The sequence below is a fragment of the Paramisgurnus dabryanus genome, chromosome 20, assembly GCF_030506205.2.
Source record: "Paramisgurnus dabryanus chromosome 20, PD_genome_1.1, whole genome shotgun sequence".
Taxonomy (NCBI): domain Eukaryota; kingdom Metazoa; phylum Chordata; class Actinopteri; order Cypriniformes; family Cobitidae; genus Paramisgurnus; species Paramisgurnus dabryanus.
In genome coordinates this window covers 10,688,900-10,712,109 of record NC_133356.1, presented here as the reverse complement: position 1 = coordinate 10,712,109, position 23,210 = coordinate 10,688,900, and the positions used below count along the sequence as shown (strand labels likewise).

General features: G+C 39.6%; 1 protein-coding gene across 3 annotated transcripts in view; it reads right to left on the bottom strand.

The window, feature by feature from the left end:
- map3k4 (mitogen-activated protein kinase kinase kinase 4) overlaps window positions 1–22,861 on the bottom strand; it is a 40,081-nt gene extending 17,220 nt beyond the window's left edge. Inside the window, exons 1-12 of one of the 3 annotated variants that reach the window (XM_065296399.2) lie at window positions 22,618–22,861; window positions 11,191–11,366; window positions 9,181–10,460; window positions 6,870–7,127; window positions 5,389–5,541; window positions 4,075–4,232; window positions 3,538–3,654; window positions 2,042–2,141; window positions 1,871–1,954; window positions 1,510–1,779; window positions 1,274–1,423; window positions 1–43 (exon numbers count right to left, since the gene is read on the bottom strand). The exon at window positions 1–43 is cut by the window's left edge and continues 119 nt beyond it. In XM_065296399.2, coding sequence (XP_065152471.1) covers window positions 1–43; window positions 1,274–1,423; window positions 1,510–1,779; window positions 1,871–1,954; window positions 2,042–2,141; window positions 3,538–3,654; window positions 4,075–4,232; window positions 5,389–5,541; window positions 6,870–7,127; window positions 9,181–10,460; window positions 11,191–11,366; window positions 22,618–22,640 — 2,812 coding nt within the window. In that variant the 5' untranslated portion in view covers window positions 22,641–22,861. Of the gene's footprint in view, window positions 44–1,273; window positions 1,424–1,509; window positions 1,780–1,870; window positions 1,955–2,041; window positions 2,142–3,537; window positions 3,655–4,074; window positions 4,233–5,388; window positions 5,542–6,869; window positions 7,128–9,180; window positions 10,461–11,190; window positions 11,367–22,292; window positions 22,463–22,617 lie in introns of those variants that run through there. The other 2 variants (XM_065296397.2, XM_065296398.2) reach the window with 2 other exon arrangements.
- Window positions 22,862–23,210: the final 349 nt, after the last annotated feature.

Below are 23,210 nucleotides of genomic sequence, written 5' to 3'. Positions count from 1 at the left end.
CGATCGCTGTATTGATCTTGATACACAGCTGGAGAGCCTCATTCTGTGAAAAGAGACATTTTGTTATGGTTTGAAGATTATGGGTTTGATGCTTAGGAAAAGCATGAACTGATCAAATGTATTTATGTATTATGCATGCAAAATGCATAAATGTACATAAAGGAATCTGTGAAGGAACGTTTGCTGATGCACTGCTATTAAGTTTCAACTCATTGCATAACAGTGTACAGTACAGCTTATGGAGCGAAACCATCGGAAGCCTCCTTAAAGGGACATTTCACTTTTTTAGAAAATATACTTATTTTCCAGCTCTCCTAGTTAAACATTTGATTTTTAGCGTTTTGAAATCCATTCAGCTGATCTCAGGTTCTGGCGCTAGCACTTTTAGCATAGCTTAGCACAATCCATTGAATCTGATTTGACCATTAGCATTGCGCTAAAAAATAACCAAGAGTTTTGAAATTTTCCTATTTAAAACTTGACTCTTCTCTAGTTACATCCTGTACTAAGATTGAAAGAAAATTAAAAGTTGTGATTTTCTAGGCAGATATGGCTAGATACTCTCATCCTGGCATAATAATCAAGAACTTTGCTGCCGTAACATGGCTGCAGCAGGCACTATTACGCAGTGCCCTGAAAATAGTCCCCTGCCATTGAAAGTTACTAAGGGGACTATTTTCGGCTGCTGCGTAATATTAATGCGCCTCCTGCAGCCATTTTACAGCAGCAAAGTCCTTGATTATTACGCCAGAATGAAATTATAGTTCCTAGCCATATCGGCCTAGAAAAGCGCAACTTTTAATTTTCTGTCAGTCTTGGTACACGATGTAACTACAGAAGAGTCAAGTTTTAAATAGGAAAAATATTGAAACTCATTGGTTATTTTTGGCACGATGCTAACGGTCTAATTAGATTCAATGGATTATGCTAAGCTATGCTAAAAGTGATACCGCCAGACGCGGAAATCAGCTGAATGGATTCCAAAAAGATACAAATTAAATGTTTAACTCTAGGGGAGCTGGAAAATGAGTATATTTTCAAAAAAGTGGTGTGTCCCTTTAAATTAGTTTTTTTTTGTGTGTTTGTATTGATTCTTGGCTCAAGTCTCTCTAAATGATAATGTGTGAGCAGACACTAGCACGCATTTCATTTGATTGCGACCTACACATTACATGACTGAAACCATTTTATATATGATATGAAAGTAGGCCTCAACAACCTCCAGATATAAAACAAGTGAGAATCGCAAATAAATAAGAAAAGATTAAATCACCTTGAGTTGTTCAAGAGCACAGACGATTAGAGGCTGACTGGATGTCTGTTCCCGGCTGAGGGTGAGAAGATCTTCCATAGATTGTTGAAAGGCTTTGCGTTGTGCCACCAGGTGTGCAGACTGCATCACAATCAGAAGGAGATTTTCCACCTGGGAATCAGGAACGAAATGTGGAAGTGACATATCTGAAGCCTCATTTCATCAAAAATCAATGTCTTCGTACATCTAACCTATACCTTCATGGCCCGTAAAGTGTCCACAGTCTCCATCTGAGGTACCAGTTTGAGAACAGTACCGTCCCACTCGGCCCAGGCACCATCGGCATTGGACTCTCCCAGTCCGTGTTTGCTCATGATCAGGTAGGCCTCATCCTCTGGGATCTCATCTGGCTCTTTGGAGCAGTCTTTTCCCGCCGCTGCGTTCAACAACTGCAAGATGACCAGCTTTTGCTCCATCAGGCCACAAGGGACAAACACCTGCAGCTCCTCCAGTCCTGGGATATGGACCTTTTAGAAAATCCAAACAGATGCTCCATTTAATAAGGTTTACTACATGTGTATGGTGTTTTATTAACGCTATAGAGAAGCATGTTATCACCTTGACATAACTTTTGGACTTCAGTGACTGGAGGAGAGAAGGCACTCCGCTGGTTAAGCTAAATTCTGCCGCAATCTCAAGATCCTAAGTGAAAATAAAATGGAGGGTTAAAAGGGTCAATCACTGCGAAAAACCGCCATGCAGGACCTTTATGGCAAGTGCTATCCTCACCTTGCGCAGCATCTTGGCAAAGCCCAGAGCTTTAGATGCTCTTTCCCTGGCTTCATGAAAGAGCTCTTTGAGCAAGCGACTTGTTTCAATCACAGAACGTCTGCAATGAAATTAAATGGGATGAATGCTAAAAAAATTATATATAAAATATATTATTAGGTCTGGCAAAGCAGTCTAATTGGATGATAACAGTAGAGTTGTTTTACCTGTGAATAAGTAAAGAGTTTGGTTCCAAAACGCAATAAATCCATTTTGACTAATTTGGGTAAAAATGTGTTTTCTATACCAAGAAAGTGACAAGATGAAAACCACTATTTTCTGTTACAAACTTTCACATAGCATCTTTAGGTTATAACACCATAAAAAATTAAATTCCATAATTAGATTTTCAAACATTTATAAAAAAAACTGATGATTATTTTTTTCCGCAAAATGTAATAAATCCCCATTTTTTTTTCTAAAAGCTATAAATCTACTGAATAAATATATAAATGTGCATTCATCGTTGCCATGTTATATTCATTTAGTTGACTAGTGGTATACACTGATAAAAAATAAACATTAATGGCATTAATCAAAACACTTACGTTGTCATATTAGAAACACTGTCATTGCTGCGGTTATACTTGGGACGTCACCGCCAAACTTTTTTTGACAGCGATCAGCTGTAAAATGTTTTGGCCCTGCTCAATTTTCGTTGACTTTGCGTAAAATAATGGAACGTTTTTCATAAGATCCCCTGGGGTCAATGTGTTAGCATGACAGAAGCTTGATGCTGTCGTGTGAGAACAAGCAACAGCCGGCATTTTCTTGGCTTACGTTTCTTCCCCGTCACAGAAAACCACCACGGGTTTGTCAATGCGATCAAAAGTATTATTTTGATTTTGTTTGTTTGTTGATCATAAAGTACAAAGTAAATGAGGAAAACTAGTATTCTGTGTGTATTCAACGCACTGCCGTTGTTTACAATGCGTGGAATGGTGCGCTGTGATTTGTTGAGCAGATTTATTGCATTCTGCAGAGAACAAGGACTGGCATTGATCGCGTTTTGGAAAAAAATGGAGAAAAGATGACAGAATAACACGGCAGATTTCGGATTTTGCATAAAATTATTTACTTTTTAATACTGACCTGATACTGATTTTGGTAGATTTTGATACTACTTTTTGGTAGTAGTGTTTTGGAACCAAACTCTTTCTACCTATAATCTGTAAAGTCACCAGTAATGCCACCTGTAAAGCTTTTAAATAAAACTTCAAGTTATCTATTCTTTAATCTTTTGTATTTAGGCAATAATTTTACACTTGAACTCTGGCTCATAAGACCACAGCTGTCATGGCAACAGACGTCTCTTGTCCTACTCTATAATTTTAGCACCTCCCTTTAACCTTAATTGTTTAATAGACTCAGCCGAAAAGCATTTTTGGAAGAAACACAATGAGAGACACCGCACTACGCATTCATAGAGGATTATTGCTTATTGTTCTGAGACACACCTGATTTCATCCGAGGCGGTGCTGTCATCCACACACTCAGAGATCTCATTGTCACTCTTCTGAAGGCCGGCATCCAAGAAGTCTCCAGTGGATTTTAGCAGCATGCCAGCGATATCACTGAAAAAGCCAGGAATAAATGTTTTGTGTGATGCGATCACAAGCAGTCTCGGATTTCCTGACTGCATACATCAATTACAGATGCAAATGATATGCATGTAACCCAAAAGTAACAGTTCATAAACCCTTATTTGAGTAGATTCCACCTTAGTTGTCCGGGATACACACTACGAATGTAAAGTGATTGCATGCATTTGACCTCTGAAAAAGGTTAGAGATATCAGATCACAAAACATTACAGATCCTATTTAAACCTCTACAAAGCACTGGCCACATGGGATCAGATTATCCAAAGTGTAACAAGATATGTGCTGCCTTTATGCAAACTTGTTCACTAAAACCTTAAATTCTGCTCAAGGAATTATTTAATTTTTTACATCACAACCTAAGAATGCATTTCCAAAAATTTGCTGCACCAACCAAAAGAGTTTTCCAGACTGGGCTTCTCCGCCTCGGATGTACGGAGTGATGACTTTAGTGAAGTTCCATTCCTCTTCCAGCAGGTTCTTTAGACTGTGGGAAGCCTGAGGAAGCTGCTGTAACATCTGGATCCAGCTGCGCATGTAGTCAAAGTAAACCTGCATGGACAGATACACACATGCTGATGTCCAAACAGCAATACAACTGCAAGACGCAAGCTGAATGATGTGATGTATACATCTAGAAAGTCTGATTCATTGGTTTGTTTTAAATTAACAGTATTTTTTTTTAAAGGTGACATAGAATGATTGAACGGGGTATTTATCCTTGTTCTGTGATGTGACATGTAGACAAAAAAGTTTTTGTTTGGGTCTGTAATGCCTCAGAAGCTTCCTAAAAACCTCTCTCAGATAACTCTATTAGGGTGGGGGATTTTAAACAAGTGGTTTTGCACCTATTTGGTTCCCCCTACTGGCTTAACTTGCAATCTCATTACTGATTGGCTGACTTTGCTGCCACTCAAAAAATGTAGCACATTATTTTAAAGTGGAGGGGCAGTGAGATGCCTGTGATGTCATAAGCATCAGTTTTTCAGATTGGGCCGTTTTCTGGCTGACATTTCTTAAAGAGGAATTTCTATGAGACTGAGATGTTTAGCATGTCTAGCACTTTTTTTTATGTTTGTGAATGCAGATAGACTACCATTATTCAACAAAGACAAGGTAAAAATGGTTTTTCATTCTCTGTCCCCTTTAAATCACCAATTCTCTCAAGTCACAAACTGTTCAATAAGAAAAAAGATGATCAAGGAACATAAGAACATGAAGCAATTAAAAGTTAAGACCTTTATCCCTGAAGACAAACCTGTTTTATAGGTTTCGCTCAAAGCATTTAACTTAGCACTTTTCTAAATAACTCTCTGATGACATGCTGACAGACTTTGATCTAACATTATACTTGGACTCTAAGAGGGAAATTACATCAAGAGTTTAGGGCGATAAAAATCATGCTACAGATTAGCGGACAAGCAAACAAGCTACCAACCCTGCTGAGTCAGAGTGAAAGTATTGTAATACTAACAATCTTGTCAATAATATCCTTATTGGTTTTGACAATTACAGCCAGTCATGCATGTTTAGACGTAGAGACTCATACTATGCAAAACCTGGGTCATATCACACTGGAATTTTATGCATTATCTCAGATCTGATCTCTACAGGTGATACAGAAGCAAAGTGACATTTATACACCTGTTTATTTACACAGACAGAGAGACTGATAGCTCGTCACAACACTAGCTAGTCCAAATCTCACCTCAAGCATTTTGTGGAGATCCTCTTCAAACTCATCGATGTTGGCGTTTGTCTGTAGACCCTGAGGGTCGGTGATGACGCCACTCAGCATGAACTGGTAGTACTGTTTCATCAGCAGTCCGCCTTTAAGAACCTCTTTACATTCACGCACCAACTACACACAAATACACAATCATTATTTTTTGGCCTTATTATCTTCAAGAGATAAGACTGTGAAAACAAGACTGGAAATCATATGGAATAAGAGATCGGGACCAAGAGTCAGAAAAGGACCATGATGTAAGACTCGAAAACTGGTCACCTAAAACTCCTTTGTAGAGCTGCAACAACTAAAGAATAAAATCGGTAATTATCAATAATGTAAATAGTTGTCAATAAATGACATTATCAATTAGTTGGTCTGTGCTTAACTCTTTTACCGCCATTGACGAGATATCTCGTCAATTAAGAGAAAACGCTTCCCCGCCAATGACGAGATTTTCCGTCTTTCCTCAATACCGCTATTATCCACCAGGTAGCGCCCTTCCGCAACTTTTTAAACCCGGAAGTATTGCCCTATGGCAAGCGGCTGCATGTCTGTGTATGTTTTAAAGATCGCTCTGAATGGGATCTCTATGAAAAGTCCGTCACAAAAATGGAATTGCTCAAAATGTGGTGTTTTTGCAGAAACCTACCCATATTCAAAAGCTGATTACAAAAGAACCACTGAAGGTAGGATGAAACGGGTTTTTTTTTTTGAAAGTGTTTTTTTTTTTAAAGGAGAGGGTCTGTTCTTTCATTTGGTATATTGTATGTTTATATATTTAAAAGAGAACATTTTCTGGAAGGCATTAAAGTTTGGTGAAAATCATGAAAAACGCTGGCGCTGGCTGGCAACTTTTTTTAAAAACGCTGGCGGTGAAAGAGTTAATAAAGCAAAATCTCTAACTGTATAGATGCCATGTATGTTTTCATCCAATTAATCATCCGATTAATCATCGATTCGATTAATCATCCGATTAATCATCCGATTCGATTATTCATCCGATTAATCTAGGGCTGTGCAAAAAAAAAAAAAATCGCCTGCGATTCTCATGCGTGTTTCATCAGTAAAGCCAGTTCCTTGATTAGTAGTAAATCGTCATCATCGCCATTTACTACACAAAGCCGTAGTTCACAGAGAAGCTCGACAAAATCGCATAGATTATTGGAGTCAATTTTCCTCGATTTTGCATAGCTTCTCTGTGAATGCTCGGTGTAGCAAATGCAGCTCCATCTGAAAGCCGGTGATGGCGATTTACTACTAATCAAGAAACCGACTTCACTGATGAAACACTCATCAGAATCGCAGGCAATTTTTTGCACAGCTCTAGATTAATCGATTATGAAAATCATCGTTTGTTGCAGCCTTACTCTTGTCCAAACACAGGGGATGTATCTACAATTTTTGCACATTCCAGCTTGTTTGGAAATACAACTATATGTTTGCGTGTAAGTAATGACCTGTTTGATGCTGAGCAAGGACGGTTCTCCTGCAGGCCTTTGTTCAAGTCGCAGTTTGAGGCACTCGTGAATGACGTTTAGCAGCACGCGACAAAGCACCAAGAAGGCCGGTCGAAACGAAGGTAGGTCCATGTCCATTAGCTCCTCCCACGAAACCCGTCCAGACTCCGCCTCCTCCTCCACTGGGCCAGACGGTTGACGAGACAGCTCTGGAAGGTAGTCACAGTGCTGCAGAGAATAACCTGGGGCTGCTGACAACTAACAGAAACACAGCAATTAAAAATGTCATCATATGATTATGGTTATGAACAAAGCATTTGCACCATTTGACCACAAAACTACTGCAGCAAAACAGATCAAATCTAACATTTTTGTTTGCTGGTATTAGAAGATATTTAACTTTCTCCGCCATTGAGGAGTTATATAATCAATTAAAGGGAACATTTTACAACACTTTTTTTGAGATGTCAAATAACTCTTTGGTGTCCCCATAGTACATGTGTGAAGTTTTAGATTCAATTTCATACAGATAATTTATTATAGCAAGTTAAACATTTCACTCTTCTGCAGGCGGGGGAGGGGCGGGGCTGTGTTTCCTACCCTCCACCGCCACTTTCAGAGTGTGCTTGTAGCAGCTAGGAGGCTGCTCAGGTTGCAGAAACAGTACAATTTGTCCAGTTAAAAGTTGTTCTATCACTGAAATAATTTTAGAGACATTATTTAAAGGTAAAAAAAACTACATAGTGTTGCTTTAACATGCAAATGAGCTTATCTCTGTACTAAATGGCAGTGACATGGTTGGATAGTGCAGATTAAACAGCGTTATTATCCCCTTCTGACATCACCAGGGGAGCCAAATTTCAATGAGCTATTTTTCACATGCTTGCAGAGAATGGTTTACCAAAACTAAGTTACTGGGTTGATCTTATTTACATTTTCTATGTTGATAAAAGCACTGGGGACCCAATTATAGCACTTAAACATGGAAGAGTCAGATTTTCATGGTATGTCCCCTTTAAGAGAAAACGCTTCGCTGCCAATGATGAGTTTTTACAGCAATCCATATTTCCGCTATTATCCACCAGGTGGCGCTCTTACCCAGAAGAATCCCCTTAGGCCAAAAAGTAAAAACTCTGTGTATGTTTTGATTATCGCTCTGAATCTGTAATTTTTAAAAAAACCTACCCATATTAGAGAGGTGAAAAAAAACAAATGAATTTAGGATTAAACTTTTTTTAAAGCAGAGGGTCTGTTCTTTCATTTGATATATTGTATGTTAATATTTTTAAAGAAGAAAATATTCTGGAAGGCATTAAACCTGTAAATATCATAAAAAATGCTGGCCCCTGGGCCACTTTTTAAAAAAATGCTGGAGGGAAAAGAGTTTAGCTGGTCAGACTTGGATATCAGTTGGATGACTGCTTTGAAGCAATGAAACGTTGTGGAAAAAGTGCTGCATTAATCGCAACTAATCATTTGCAAAATAAACATTTTTGTTTACAATATATGTGTGTGTACTGTGTATAATAAAAAATATATATAAATACACACACAAGCATGTATAATATATATATATATATATATATATATATATATATATATATATATATATATATATATATATATATATATATATATATATATATATATATATATATATATTTTTTTTTTTTTTTTTTTTTTTTTTTTTTACATAATTATTATACACAGTACACACACATATATATGATGCAAACAAAAACTTTTATTCTGTAAACGATTAGTTGTGATTATGCAGCTCTCATACAAATAAAAGTGACTTGACTCAGTGAAAGCTCAACACATTTCTGCAAAATTTTAACTTTCAATATTCATAAACGTTTATATGTTGCCCATCTACTGCATGTTAATTGGCTTTATCTATTTGCACTACTTCCTGATTAATTCAGGTGTGTCTGATTATTGTTGTTGTGACTACTGAGGTCAGGCACACCTGGATTAATCAGTTTGTCCAATAATGGCAGACAGGAAACAAGGAGCTGGGTGAAGTTCAGGAAGTAGTGCAGCTGGGTATAAAACCTATTTCTTAAATATTGAATGATGTTAAGTAACTGATTTCAAATTAAGAAGAACTTTACACATTTTGCAAACAATTTTTAAGGATTCCATAAATTGTCTCCCTAAACAAAATGTGCAGAAGGAGGTCAAGCCATATCATCTGGACAAACTATGATGCATAAAAACAAACAAAATGGAAACACATCCTCTTAAAACAACATTTAAACAATGTGTTACCAAACAAACATCGCATGAATCAGAGCACCTCTCTTACCTCTTGAGCCGGCATGTGACTCAACAGTGCAGTTCTGGATCTCTGCAGCGAGCGATCCATCAGCTTGTGCAGTCTGAGGATCAGTTTACGCAGTCCCATTTGTTTAAGCGCCTTATCCACAAACGGCCTATAGATGGCAGTGGGGCAGCAGTGGGTCTCATTGTCCCGCGGGAGACACTCCTCCTCCGACATGAGCCGTGAAAACTTTGGGGTGAGGGGGGGCGACTCCTCTCCGTCGCTAGCCATCCCGCTCAAATTCGTAGCGTTGGACTCGCTCTCGCCCGCCTCCTCATCACCATACGAGCACCGAGGCGACGGGATCTCAAAGACGGGCCAGCCGATGCGAGAAAGGTCCCTGAGGCCTAGCACGGTGCCCATCACCCGCAACTTCTGATTGAGGTCCTGAGTGATGTTGAGCCATAAGCAGAGCGCCTGCACCCTGCCCTGGAAGTCCCGAGCTGCGTATTTCTCATAGTCCTTCTGCAAGGTTTGGAGTGACGGGTACAACGACTCCACCGACTCCAACAGCGACATGACCCACTTCACCTGATCAAAAGCCACTCGCTGTCTCTGCAAGTGTTCCCGACACTCCAGAGCCGAAGAAAAGGGAGTCGCGGTGTTGATCTCTCCCCAGGATGCGGTGCAGTCGCTAAAGCTAAATGGATCGTTCTTGCAATTGGTTTCGCCATGGCAAGAGTCATTCAGTTCTGTCGTGAGGTTGCTCTCGTGCCCGACTAGAATGCTATAGTCCACTTTAAAGTGCAACACCTGGTTGATTATGTCAGGTATGTTTTGGCGGGCAGTAAACAGGTACAGATCCTGCTCCGTAATGCTACGACGAGCCTGCCAGGCCTGCAACTCCAGCCAGATCACCTCTTTGTTCTGGCCCATAAAGGCCATGTTCTCCAGACCTCTTTGCTCCTTCTCCTTTTTTTTGGATGACATGGACGTGAGCTTGAGCAGCAGCCGCAGGGTCTCGAAGAACTTGAGACGATCTGCCGGGCAGTCGGAACGAGAGGTCTGCCGGTGGGTACGTATAGGTATCATGCCCAGGCTCAGGTAGGGTCGGCGAGGGTCCATGTTTCTAGAACCGATGTTACTGGTCCTAGAAACCGATTCCAGCATGAAGGAGCCCTCAAAAGCTCTCTTGCCGTCCCGCTCGTTGGTGCGCTGGTTAGAGCGCTGCTTCTTCAGCTTGTTGCTGTGCTCCTCGGGAGGTTCAGCAGATCTCGCTCCTTCACGTTCCTTTTGAGACAGCGGGCTGGAGGAACCCTGCTTCTCTGTAGATGAATAAACAGATGAGAATTAATGACTGTACAATGGGTAAACAGAAGCAAAATTACCTAATATTTCACAGTGAAAACTTTCCCAGGCTTATTTTGACTTTATTTTACTTTAATTACCTTGCCAATGAGCTTGTTGTAATGCACAAACATTGCAATAAAACACAAAGCTTAAAATTCATTTCAGAAAATGTGAGGGAATTCCCCCATTAGATGCCTCATATCATGTGCCTTTTTCCACTTACGGTGGAAAAAAAATTCTCATGACAAAACAGATTTCACGCAGACCGGTTTTCAAATACATTATGCACGTTTATTTTTGTTTATTTCAATTTCATGTAGGTTTTATAATACTTTTATCAATAAGTGTGCATTATATTGGCAACAAGCAAAACTGTTCACATATGCGTGTATAAACGTCATTTTCAGCAGTCTTCTAAGTGCACGGGAGAGAAATTGAATGAATTACGGCACGCACAACAAAAAAAGATGGTGGACTTTTGCAAAATACTGTATATATACATATGTAGTACATGTGGTTCTGTGTCACAAAACATGACTTCTGTTCTTATTAAGACTAAAACTAATCCTAATGTTGATAACCAACTGAATTTATACATTTTTCTAATGTCTTAAATGTGCAACAGGTCATGTGGCTGTGCCCCGCTTTGGTTTTGGGGGCCTTAGACCATATGTTTTAGAAAATTAGCTTTTTTAGGGCTCTCACCTTTGCCCTTTGACCCCTGGCCAGTCCTCTGGTGTTTGTTGGACGTGCGTTTTATCTGGCGTGCAGTGAGTGGAGGGGATGTGCCATAGAGAGCCTCTTCTTCCTGGATGGGCTCGTCCCAAGACTCATCCACATCAGTGTTCTGCTGAGGCGCGTCTTCGGACGAGTCCCTCCGCCTGCACAGGAAACAAAAGGCAAACACAAATAAATGTGACATCATGGCTCGATTTAGCACTGCAAACAGCAGCACATACTAATTCAAAGCAATTACTTTACAGTTCACATATTGGAGAAAATAAACTGAGGTGTATGATACGACAAAAAAGCATAAAGGATAAATGAGTAAAAAGCCAAATATCACAATAAAAACCTGCAAGCTCATGTTCTGCACCCAATAAAAACAGCTATTTTTAAAGAGGAAGACTACTACTTTGACATTCGCATTGTACACGAAGTCAAATCTATTTTTATGCTTTTCCAGTCAACTTGAATTTTGTTAAAAAAACTATTATAAAAATGATGAAACTTCCATTTTTTACTTAACACTGACACATAACACGACTGCATTAGAGGAAATGCATCCCACAGACAGAGAAACCACCAAAAAAATGAACTGCATTTGGGTGATTCTCACGAAATTAGACTTATGAGGTGTCATGAAACATTTTGATAAAACGTAAATGCAAAGTAAGAGTATAAAAATAAGAAGCGTACAGTTACAAACATCTCTTTGTATACTATTTTGCACATGATTTCAAATGGAATCATACAAACCAATTTTGTTGTTTTTTCCACATTTAAGGGGAACATTTTCATTACCGCAACATGTCCATGACTGGATTTGGGTTCTTTGACATGGAAATATTTATAATTAAAAAATCTAAAAAATAAAAAGCTTCAGTGCATGTTATACTATAAACATTTACAGTAAAGAAACATGTGGTATTTGGTGATCATTGGTAATGTAGAGACAATAATAAGGAATATAAATTTGTCCAAAACCAATTTTCTCATCCTCCGCAACAATTTTCAATAATTGTTTAAGCCCTCAAGGAACTAACATTTTCAACAAAAAAAAATTGTTGGAAGGGACATAATTGACTGTGACACTCAAGATGGCTACCAGGTAAGCAGTTCTTATTTTTTCTTTCCAGATAAAAGTTGTAATTTTGTTTTCATAGTACCTAGACAACTTTTTAGTTCTCATTACCGAAACATGAGTTTGTAAATGCATATATTTAATGTAATATCATTTTGTGGTAATGATAATTTTTGATAATGATAATCTAAAAAATGTAAATAATTCTATAGGAAATATTTTTTAAATCCTCTAAAAATAATGGTTACAGTAAGTTCAAACCTTAATCATATGTGCAAAAATATTGACTTCAGGGCTTTTTAAAAATTCTAATGCTGGACACCTTTTAAGTCTGGATTTTGTGATAATCACCCAAAAGCTTAAAGGATAAATGAGTAAAAAGCCTTATATCACAATAAAAACCTGCAAGCTTATGTTCTGCTCCCAATAAAAACAGCTATTCCTTAAGACAGGCCTCTTTCGGTTAACCCAGAAGTGCCGAGTGTGGACAAAATTAAAGATTACTTTGACATTCGCATTGTACCTGGAGTCAGATCTATTTTTTATGATTTACAGTCAACTTGAATTTTGTTCAAACTATTATAAAAATAATGAAACTTCCATTTCTCACTTAACACCGACACTAAACAAGACTGCATCAGAGGAGGAAATGCATCCCACACACAGAGAAACCACCAAAAATGAACTGCATTTGCTACTAAACATGCAGTGGGTATGAAAAAATTCAAAAGTTAATCATCATGGTGCTGGGACAAACCGTGCATGTTGCCATTTTTGGACACGTGCATGTGGTAGTAGAAAATGACACTGATATGGGCCCATTGTCAAGCAATGAAAAAGGGATCAGATTCACAGTGGGGTCAGCCTTTGATTGAGTTAATCTGTGATTCCTCTTACAAAAAGCAAAGCCAGAATCATCCATCTGCCCCACACTCACATAAAATCACCCCCAGGTCCCTGGGGAGTCTCCAGGCAGCCCTGAAATGCCCCAGACACCTGCTGCGCAGCATTGTGGTCCTCGTGCCAGAACACCCACCCTTTCCACCCCTCGACTATTGCCGCCATTTAACATATGGACACTACCCAAAAATTCAGACGCATATACATTCGACTGACCTATGAACATATGTTTGTGCAAGTTAAAACATATTTTTAAACCAAGCATTGTGCAACGTTTCAAGTAGATTAACTTGCAAAATAGTTGCAGCATTATTTTGTCTAACATTCTGGAGAATTTCTATAAAACCCTTCTAGGACACAGATTGTTTGTATTTGAAGGTGCAGCCCTGGGCAGAGTCTAACCATGAGCAAACCCTTCAGGAATGACACAGGAAACGCTGAAATCACTCAACTCCGGCTGTTTGTTTTGTAATTGGTTGTCATGACGTTTGAACGCTGCTTGTGCCCTAAACCGGAAAAGTCTAGAGAAATCTGGCTCACTCTTACAACCCCGTCGAAAGGCATCCAACCCCCGGGAACATCGTGGACTGACCTGCCCCCCTCGCGAAAGCGACACAGATTGTTGAATTACTGCTGCATATACAACTCTGCTTAATATCGCAGCCAAGTCTACCAGGAACGAATCATGCAGAAGTGGAATGTTGCAGCCTTTGACGGGAGCCATAAACCGGGCGGATCACATCTGCCTCGCTGCAGTCAAAAGAGGGCAATGAACTCTGACCCCACCCGCCACTGGAGCCATTGTTGGAGCCTGCAGCGCTCCATTGTGCGCGAGCGACACGTGGACTGCAAGTCTCGCCATCAGATGGCTGTTTAAATTGTAAAGTGGTATCAGATCTATGATAATATATTTCAGCCTTTTGCTAAAAACGTTCAGGATATGTAAATATGTGCTTACAATAATGATTTTGTTTCTTTAAGGGAACTCGATCGCAGGCCCACTATGCTCTTCAATGGGATGGCCTATTCACTTGTCCCGGGCCCCATGAATTGTAGTCACAAAACTACTGCAACCAAACAGCCTTTTAGGGGCATAATGGAAAATGCATCGAAAACAAAATGCCAACTCTGAGAGATGTGTGTCAGCACAAAAAATAATTTAGGTTTAAAGTTTAGTTCACACATACATGCATGCAGACATACATAGACATAGTGCAGACATACATGCATGCAAAGTAATTCAAATTTTGAAGGATCCTGATACTTACGCTCATCAAGCCTGGATTTATTTAATCAAAAATCCTTCAGAAATTATTCTAATATAAATGAATACTGGTGGATTCTTGATCAGATAAATGCAGGCTTAATGAGCATAAGAGACATAAAAAATAAGTAATTTGTCCAAACATTTGGGTGTTTTTTGGGTACATAGGGTTGCTTGATTATTGGCAAAAGCATAATCATAAAGAAAGATATCAGCTCGTTTTTAAGACAAGCGCTATGGAAATAAGTCTATTGTGTGAAAAATACTTTGTTTTTTTATATGTGAAACAGGAACATGTTATATTGCGCACTGTAAACACAATCAAACCTCCAAAAACACAGAAAGAACGGGACCTTTAACACGATTATTCCAAGAAATTAAGAAAAAAAAATGGAATTGTCGATGCTGCCACGCCCCCATGTCACGTCCGGTCGGCTTGCCAAGCGGAAAAAAACACACGTGTTGAGTGCTGCGAGTCAATCTACTCTAACTTAGCTAGCTACAGCCAGTTAAAAGATAGCATGGGAGAGGCAGGAGACACCACGCAAGCTGCTTCTTACATGGGAAACAAAAAACAGCAAGCGCCTCCTGCCTTCAGCTGAACTCAGAGCAAGCGCGCATGCACAGCAAAGCGGAGTCTGTGACAGGACCGGTCGTTTCTCTGAACTGAGATCCATTTAAGTTTCAGAATAACTTATTTCAGTTGCTTAAGAGTTATGAAAACAGCATTTAATCATGACTTATTGGGGTACAGTCTCACAATCTCGACTGACTGTAATAAAATCGCGCTTTTAAGGTGCAAAGTACTGACAGGAATGTTCATCTGACAGGAAGTTTTGTTTTTATCAGGTATGTGTGTGTACCATATTTTTCCACTGGCAGCACAACTTACATGGCAGGGCATCTCCGGGTTCAAGGTCAGATTTTATATTTCATAAAAGTCTAGTCTAAAAATGTCAAAGCATTTTTTGTGCTTTCAAAAAAAAAAAATCGAATCGTGGCCTTAGATTCGAAAATGTAATTGATTCAAGGATTTAGAGAATCGTGACACCCCTAGTGTAAACAAATAAACAGAGAAAAGTTTAACATTTTAAAGTTTATAAAATTAGCCATTTTTGGCTTCCGTTTGGTTTTCGGCCAAGTGAATCCTACATTTTCGGTTTTGGCCCAAAATGTTCATTTCGGTGCATCACTATGTGCATGTTATGGAAGAATGCAAGTACAAGCAGGGGGTGTGGCCTCAATGTCCCTTTAGTAAGCAGTGTGCATGTGACTGAGAAATGTGCAGGGTAGAAATTCAACTGAATTTGCATTAAATCTTGAGGTTTTAGACAAAATGATGCTGCAAGATTTTTTTGAGTACATTTAAGATTCCTGTAACTTTTTTCCAAATGCCTAGTTTATTTCCATTAATTTCTGTTAATTCCCATATATTTTGCAAACCTTACCTGTAGCTTAACTGGTAGAGCATTAACAGCGCAAAGGTCAGGGGTTCGATTTTCACACATACTGATAAAACGTATAGCTTGAATACAATGTAAGCTACTTTAGATGAAACTTTCTGCCAAATGCATAAATGCATATTATAACAAATGTATATAAAAACGATTTCTCTAAAGAACTTTGCATTTATTGACAGGTTTCGTGAGATACACCCTGGCAGATGCACAGTGATCTTTAGTGGCTGATAAGGCGGATTGTATTTTTCTTTTGAAAGACCTGCACTTACTCTAATTAGTTTCTTGGATAAAAATCAAATGGGAATTTTCTAAGAAACCCCATGCCATGCATATTCAGACGAAATGGAATCATCATTTTTCAAATGATGTTGCTGTTAGATGCGGCCAAAACCAAAAAGAACACCATGTCACTGACAGCAGGGAACAAATAAGTCATGGCGCTAACTTATGTAACTTAGACATGAGGACTGGATAGCAGTGCTTTGCTGCCAATGGCACGTGCATGCAGCCATGCACACACTACCATCTTTAACAAGCAGACTCGATCTCTACTGACTGATTGATTAAAAGCGACCCTGAAGCTCATATCAGGAACATGACATTTATCTGTCATCACTGACACACAGGTGGGCAAGATGCCACAGACATGTACACAGAGGTAAGTGATCTATATTCTCAGTGGATATGTTCATTTGACCACATGCACCTAAAATAAATATGACACTTGCAAGTAAACAAGACTGTCACCATCTAATGTTCCTTTGAGGGGTTTTCTGTGAACTCATGAAAACATCATGTCATTGATATTTCCTAGGATCATAAGGTACAATCTGTTTAAAAATAAATGCATGGGGTCTCCTTCAGGATTTTGTGCAAGTATGAGATAAACAAGACTTACGAAAGAAGGAACATATTGGAAATATTTACTAAAAATGTAAATGTCCATGCATAATTATTTAAATGCCTGATGTGCCATAAGATACTTTGATTAAGTAAATCTGCTTTATCTCCATATGATCATTCAGGATAAATAAATGACAAAATCTTTATTTTTGGATACACAAAGTGGCTTTCTACCCTCTACAACACTGTTACATAACTTGCAATGACCTTCCAGAAACTCTGCACAGCAAGAATGAAAAGAAATTAAACCAAACATCCAATAACCATTCACACAGATCCACATCTCTCCAAAACAAACTCAAGATCTATCAAAATCCAGTAACTTCTTAATTCCTGCATCTTTCATTATTCTGAATCTAAATGCATCAAAAGTGCATCATTTTGAAGTTTTGTTGTATTGATTCGCTCTTTATCATCACATCATCATAACACGTGCAGTTGTGCACAACCTCACACAGCATGCTGCTAAGTGAACTTCTGTCAACAAACTATCTTCATTATTTTTAATAACATGATTGACTCAAACTAAATGAAACTAAGTCTTTAAGTTGGCCTCTTGTGCAGGTTAGTCACATATAAGACCTCTTATAGGCAGGCACCATTAGATTTATGATTCATTGCTGTAATTGCAGACTAACAATCCATGCATATGCTTTTAACAGTGTGACTGATGTTGGCTGTGGATGAATGAATCGAATAATAGCACACGCGGCCACATTATGAAAAGTGGGTTCCAGGAACGCTCATGCAGACTTCCTCTAATTTTAAACAAGCCACTTCCTTTGCTCTATTTCCCATTACCATGCCACAGATTTGTACAATATCATTTCCTGCGTCCACATAATGATCATTTGATGCCGCCAGCCAGAATGACTGTGTGTGGGTGGGTGACATTAAGCCATGAGCATTCAGAGGAAGAAAAGGAATGTGTGGTGTATGAGAGCAAGAGTGCAGCCGATACCTCTGCTGCACAGAGAAATCGACATAAGCCGCTATTCTAACCTCCACCCCGGTGCACACCCTCTCTGGACAATTGAAGGCATAATGGTAGGTATTATGTGAGAAACTAAAGGCAAGTTTGGAAGTTTGGCTCGAAAAACCTCAAAACTTAAATGATGCATGTAGAGAAAAGAACAACCAGAAGCATCCAAAGAAATGACCTAATGAATATTACGTTTAGCTTCAAAGCATAGCAGGATAACTGTATTTGCAATACTCGCTCCTGTGTTCCCTTAGCTCATTGTGATTGCAGCTAGGTTGTAGGTTTGATTCCCAGGGAACACACAAACATAAACTGATAAAAATGGATGCAATCATCCAAGATCTTCTTGACACATCCGGATGTATCAACAAATGCAGCTTTACTTGGTACAAACGCCATTAGTGAAGCATCTGCCAAATGTATAAATGTAAATGTGCTCCTGTATAGCCGAGTGGTACAGCATTGTGTTATGGTGCTTTTCCATTGCATAGTACCCAACGATTTGATTTGGGTCACCTTACGTGATGCGAAAACACTGTAGATCACTGATTGGTCTGAGCGAATCGTCTTTACCAGCGTCATCGCTATAATGTAAAAGATTAGCTTTACCTTCATGCTAGCTTGCGCTGTCTCAAGTAAACATGTTGTCATCTGTGCTCTGCTATAAGTTCCCAAACTCCCTTTTAGCGATGAAAAAACATCCACTGGTTGAGAATCAGGAACACCAATTTTTTTCCAGACTTGCAGTTTGTGGCGGGACATTCGCAACGGGCACGTTCACATATATGCTTAAATGCAACTTAAATGAGGCTCAGTGGAGCACATCCACCGGCCCCACAGGTGTTTGTACAGAAACTGTCATGTAAGACAAAGGTAGTGATAAACGCGATGTGAAAACATCTATTTGTGGTAGTCAATTTTAAATTTGTGGCGAACTGAGAAATAAATAAATGTATGGGAATGTACAACGACGCTCTTACTTCTATGATGTCACAGCAATAGGCAGCGTAAATTTAACGACACGCCTATAATCCCTCCACTCCAAAGTGTTACTAAACTCGATGGAAAAGCTAACCAAGCCAAAGTGAGATGAGCTGACATGACCTGACCCAAACCGTGGGGTACTATGCGAGGTGGCACAGCCCTAGCTGTGACGGTGGCACAACCACCACTGCGATGGTAATGCACCAATTTACAATGGTGGTGCGGTTTGTAGGGGGGCATATTGTGCATACATTTTGAAATATAAAAATGTAAACGAAGAAAAGGCCATTTCAGTGGGTGCTCGAGCTGCGCCCCGGAGCACCCACGAGATCGGCACCTATGTGCGTGTTTATTGTAGCACTTCCATCCGTGAAACAACACACGGTTATAATGTCTTTAAGTCGCAGTAAAAACGCATTCTGGTAGTGCAGATTGAAACTTTTTCGCAACCTTGACCAAGAGAGAATATCTTTCCTCATTGTTCCACCCCCAAGCCAGCAGGTCATCACTCCCCTCTTGCAAATAGCACACTAAAGGTGCACTCACACTATCCAAACCAATCGTGCCCTGGACGGCTTGGATAGGTGGGCTTGAGCACGGATTACTTGGGTTTAGGCGCGGAACGCGCAATGTGATTGCAAATCACACCAGAGCGTGATTCAAAAGTAGAGACGTCAATTGCGCGACCACTCTGTGACAGAGCAACTAAGCAATATGATTGACGATGACACCAAACGACTCCGAATAAAAACACAGACTTAATATTACGATGGCTTCCAATGTTAAGAGAGCACTTTACTTCCTGCTTTGTTCAAAACAATCGCATCCTAATGACGAAAGCACGCCTGGGCTCGGATCCATAAAAGTATACTGTGAGTGCGTGCTTCTGGTGGAGTAGGCAGAGGGGAATCTTGCTGGGCGAGATTGTACTTTATACACTCTAAAATGGCTGGGTTATTTTTGACCCATAATTGGTAAATATTGGACAGAACACATGCTGGGTTAAAAATAACCCCATGCTGGGTTAAATAATAACCCAACAGTTGGGTTAAAACAACTCGGCATTGGGTCAATTTTAACCCAGCGGTGTGTCCTGTCCAAAATGTACCCATTATGGATCAAAAAGAACCCAGCTATTTTAAGAGTGTATCTTTCATAGTTTGTGACGTGCACACCACCATGGATCGCCCTTAACCATCACAGTGGTGCAGAGGTTCTGACAACCATTATAGCCCTAGTGTCAGCAGCAGTAAATGGTCATGGATTCGAACCCAGGGAACACACATGCAAAAAAAATCTGCCAAATGCATACAAATTAAACATTAAATGTAATGTCCTGCCCTTTCAAAATGCATAAAAGAGCTGCTCTGATTTAAATTGTTGAATTTTGATTTTGTTCAGTAAATCAGCAAATTTCTAATGCAACTTACTTGCTTGCATCATCATCATTTAAAAAGTATGTCCACTGAGGTCAAGCTTTCTTCTTGTTTTAATGAAGGTGGTTGTTCGACCAAAATGACAGCTTATTACCGAAATATTTTATTATAATTTAAATATAGATGAGCATTATTGTGATATCTTAAAATCAAAGATGACAGGGCAAAGAAATTAATTATTGAGTTCAAGCCATGGGTGCTAGCAGAAAGCAAGGTCAACATTCTTTTAGTGCACCACATCCTGGAATTGAGGAATGCTTGCGGTAATAAATGAACAGGGATGAGATTTACAGCGACATGCAAACACCAGCATAATTGTACAATGTTTTATTTTTATAATATAATTGTACAATGTGACATGCAGAATTGAAGACCCACAATTTGCCTGATGGCTGCAGAATAAATCAATAACATTGATAATTAATTATTAAGTACACCACAACATCATTTGCTCCAAGGATCTCCACACATTTAAAGGCAACCATGAACTGATAAACACGTCAGTCATCAACATTAGAACAAGAAATACAATCTCGCAACAGTAAGCAATTTAAATCTCTGAATGCACATGATTTTACAGTCTATCCCAGTTTACACAAAACAACAACTTAAAACGGCATGTCAAATCTCTCAACGTGCATTCTTAACAGTTATCTCTGTCCTTTACACTTTCCACTGAATGCAGTTTATCATGAACAATTACTCAAAGGGGTGGGCATAACTGGAAAAGAGACACAACAAGGCATTCTTGAGAAGCTGTCGCCGTAAGTTCAGGGCAAACGTTGCATGGGGTCAAAAAAGAGACTATATTTATAAGAATATAAAGCACTCCAGCAAACATTCCACAGGGCTTTATCAGCTAAATCTCATGCACATAACAGTGGGCAAACAACTTTTTCTACCTCTGAAAAACTCAAATGCAGAAGTTAAGTTGTGACAGGGGACAGCAACGTTGAACATTTATTTATGACAGCAAATAATGCACTGCAGGCAAGCATGTGTGGCTATAAGCCAGTGTTACTCAACCAGGGGGCTGGGGGCCTCAACAAACATCCAAGGGGGCCTCAAGATGACTTGAACAAAACAAGCATACAACATATGCTAAAATACCTCAAAATCACGGTGTGACTTAGTGTTTGGTTATTTTTATAACAAATATACTTTTAATCCGTTAGGGTAAAGGATATAACTCAATGATATTTTATTGGGTAGGAATTGTGCGGGGGGGCTTCAAATATTGTTGTTGACAGTGGGGGGCCTTGAAGTCAAAAAGATCCACTGCTTCAGGCCAACAAGAGCTTTGGGGAAAGAAAAGCTGCCAGAACCAGCTGTGCAATGCACGCTGCTCTTAAAAGTGCCCCAAACCGGATAAATGCCAGGGACAAAACACTTCTGTGAACTAGCAGTAATGCAAAAGCAAATAAACACTCAAATTCCCCGATTACAAAACACAGAAATCAGGATGGTGCACGAAAATCCCAGAATTCCTGCGCAGACGGCTGATTTCTGGGAATCGCAAACCTAACATTTCCCCAACTCAGTGTGTTTGACTCATCGCCAGGACTCGTGACGGACCGGCTTGACATTTTATATTCAATCTTGCCTGTTTGTTGAAAAGTTGTAAAAAAAACACCGTAAATCCCTGTTGCTCAATTGGTAGAAAACTACGCTGCCAATGCAAAGGTTGTGGGTTCGATCCTAGGAACCAACTGAACACACAAAAATGTGTACCTTGAATGACTTATGTAAGTCGCTTTGAATAAAAGCGCCTGTAAAACGTAAATGTAACATGTTTACTTGTTGTGTGGGATTTTTCCGTGGAACCAGCACCGGAGCAATGATGCAAACAAACTTGTAAGTTACCGACAACAAAAGTTTATAATCGCACCCAAAAAACAGCATTTTATACACTGTGATCCGTCCCTGCAACGTTGCATTTAAATAACACCCAGTTTTGACACTTTATAAGGCACAGAGTAAAGTACAAGGAAAACACATACCATACATACAAGTAAGTTAACTCGCGCGCTAGCTGAACACAATGATCTTGCACATAGACGCACAATCCCATTACCTTACCAACATGTCCGCTTACGTCCATTAACGTTGAGCTTTTCAGGCAGATATTATCGTGCACATGCTTCCTTTCAAGCAGCGTTCTAAATCCCCTGGAAAAAAGTTTGCAACTTTAATGTGCAATTTTGCTTAAGTGTTGCGCTGCAAGCGGAATCACTTTGTGGCAGGATGCGGGTTAGACTTGTTCTGCGCATGCGCATTAGTCTCTCTCAATGCATTCTCAATGGGAGCACTATTTGGCAATGTGTCGTGAATCCCGGCAGTGTAGTTGCGTGATCACATACACACTGTAACTTAAACACACAGTCACTGGCTTTTCTTACCTGGTATCATCTGGAGGCTCCATAATCGGGGCCAAATCGAAGGGATGGCTCTCTTCTCACCCGTGCATGAATCAGTACATTTCCAGGAAAATAAAGCTTTGCAAAGACAAGTGGGTGCTGTAGGTCCCGGTGCACACTTTTCTTTCACTATCCGTCTGCAGAGTTGAGGCTCGCCCGTGTGTGCACTGACGCCATGTTTCCAGCGAGCCGCTGATGAGGGAGTGACACGCGCTCTACGGCAGCTCGTGCAGTACACCAGACTCGCTTGCCGGATCACGGCCGCCCCAATCAGACGCGCCCAGGAATTGCAGAACAAAGAGCTTATACAAAAGATCCATCTGCCGGTTTTGTCCTTTTTTGTGTTTTAATCTAGGGCGGTGGATCTCAACCTTTTTGACGTAAGGTCCCCCATTGTCCACAACAATATTTGAAGGCGGCCCCACACAGAATTTCCACAATTTCTATCCAAATATATTAAAGCTTGGCATTACTACAAACATGTATGTTTATTACAATAAAACAAGAAAAAAGTAGATTTTTAATATTTTTAGCATATTTTAATGCTTGTTCTGTTGCATAAGCAATTATCATGA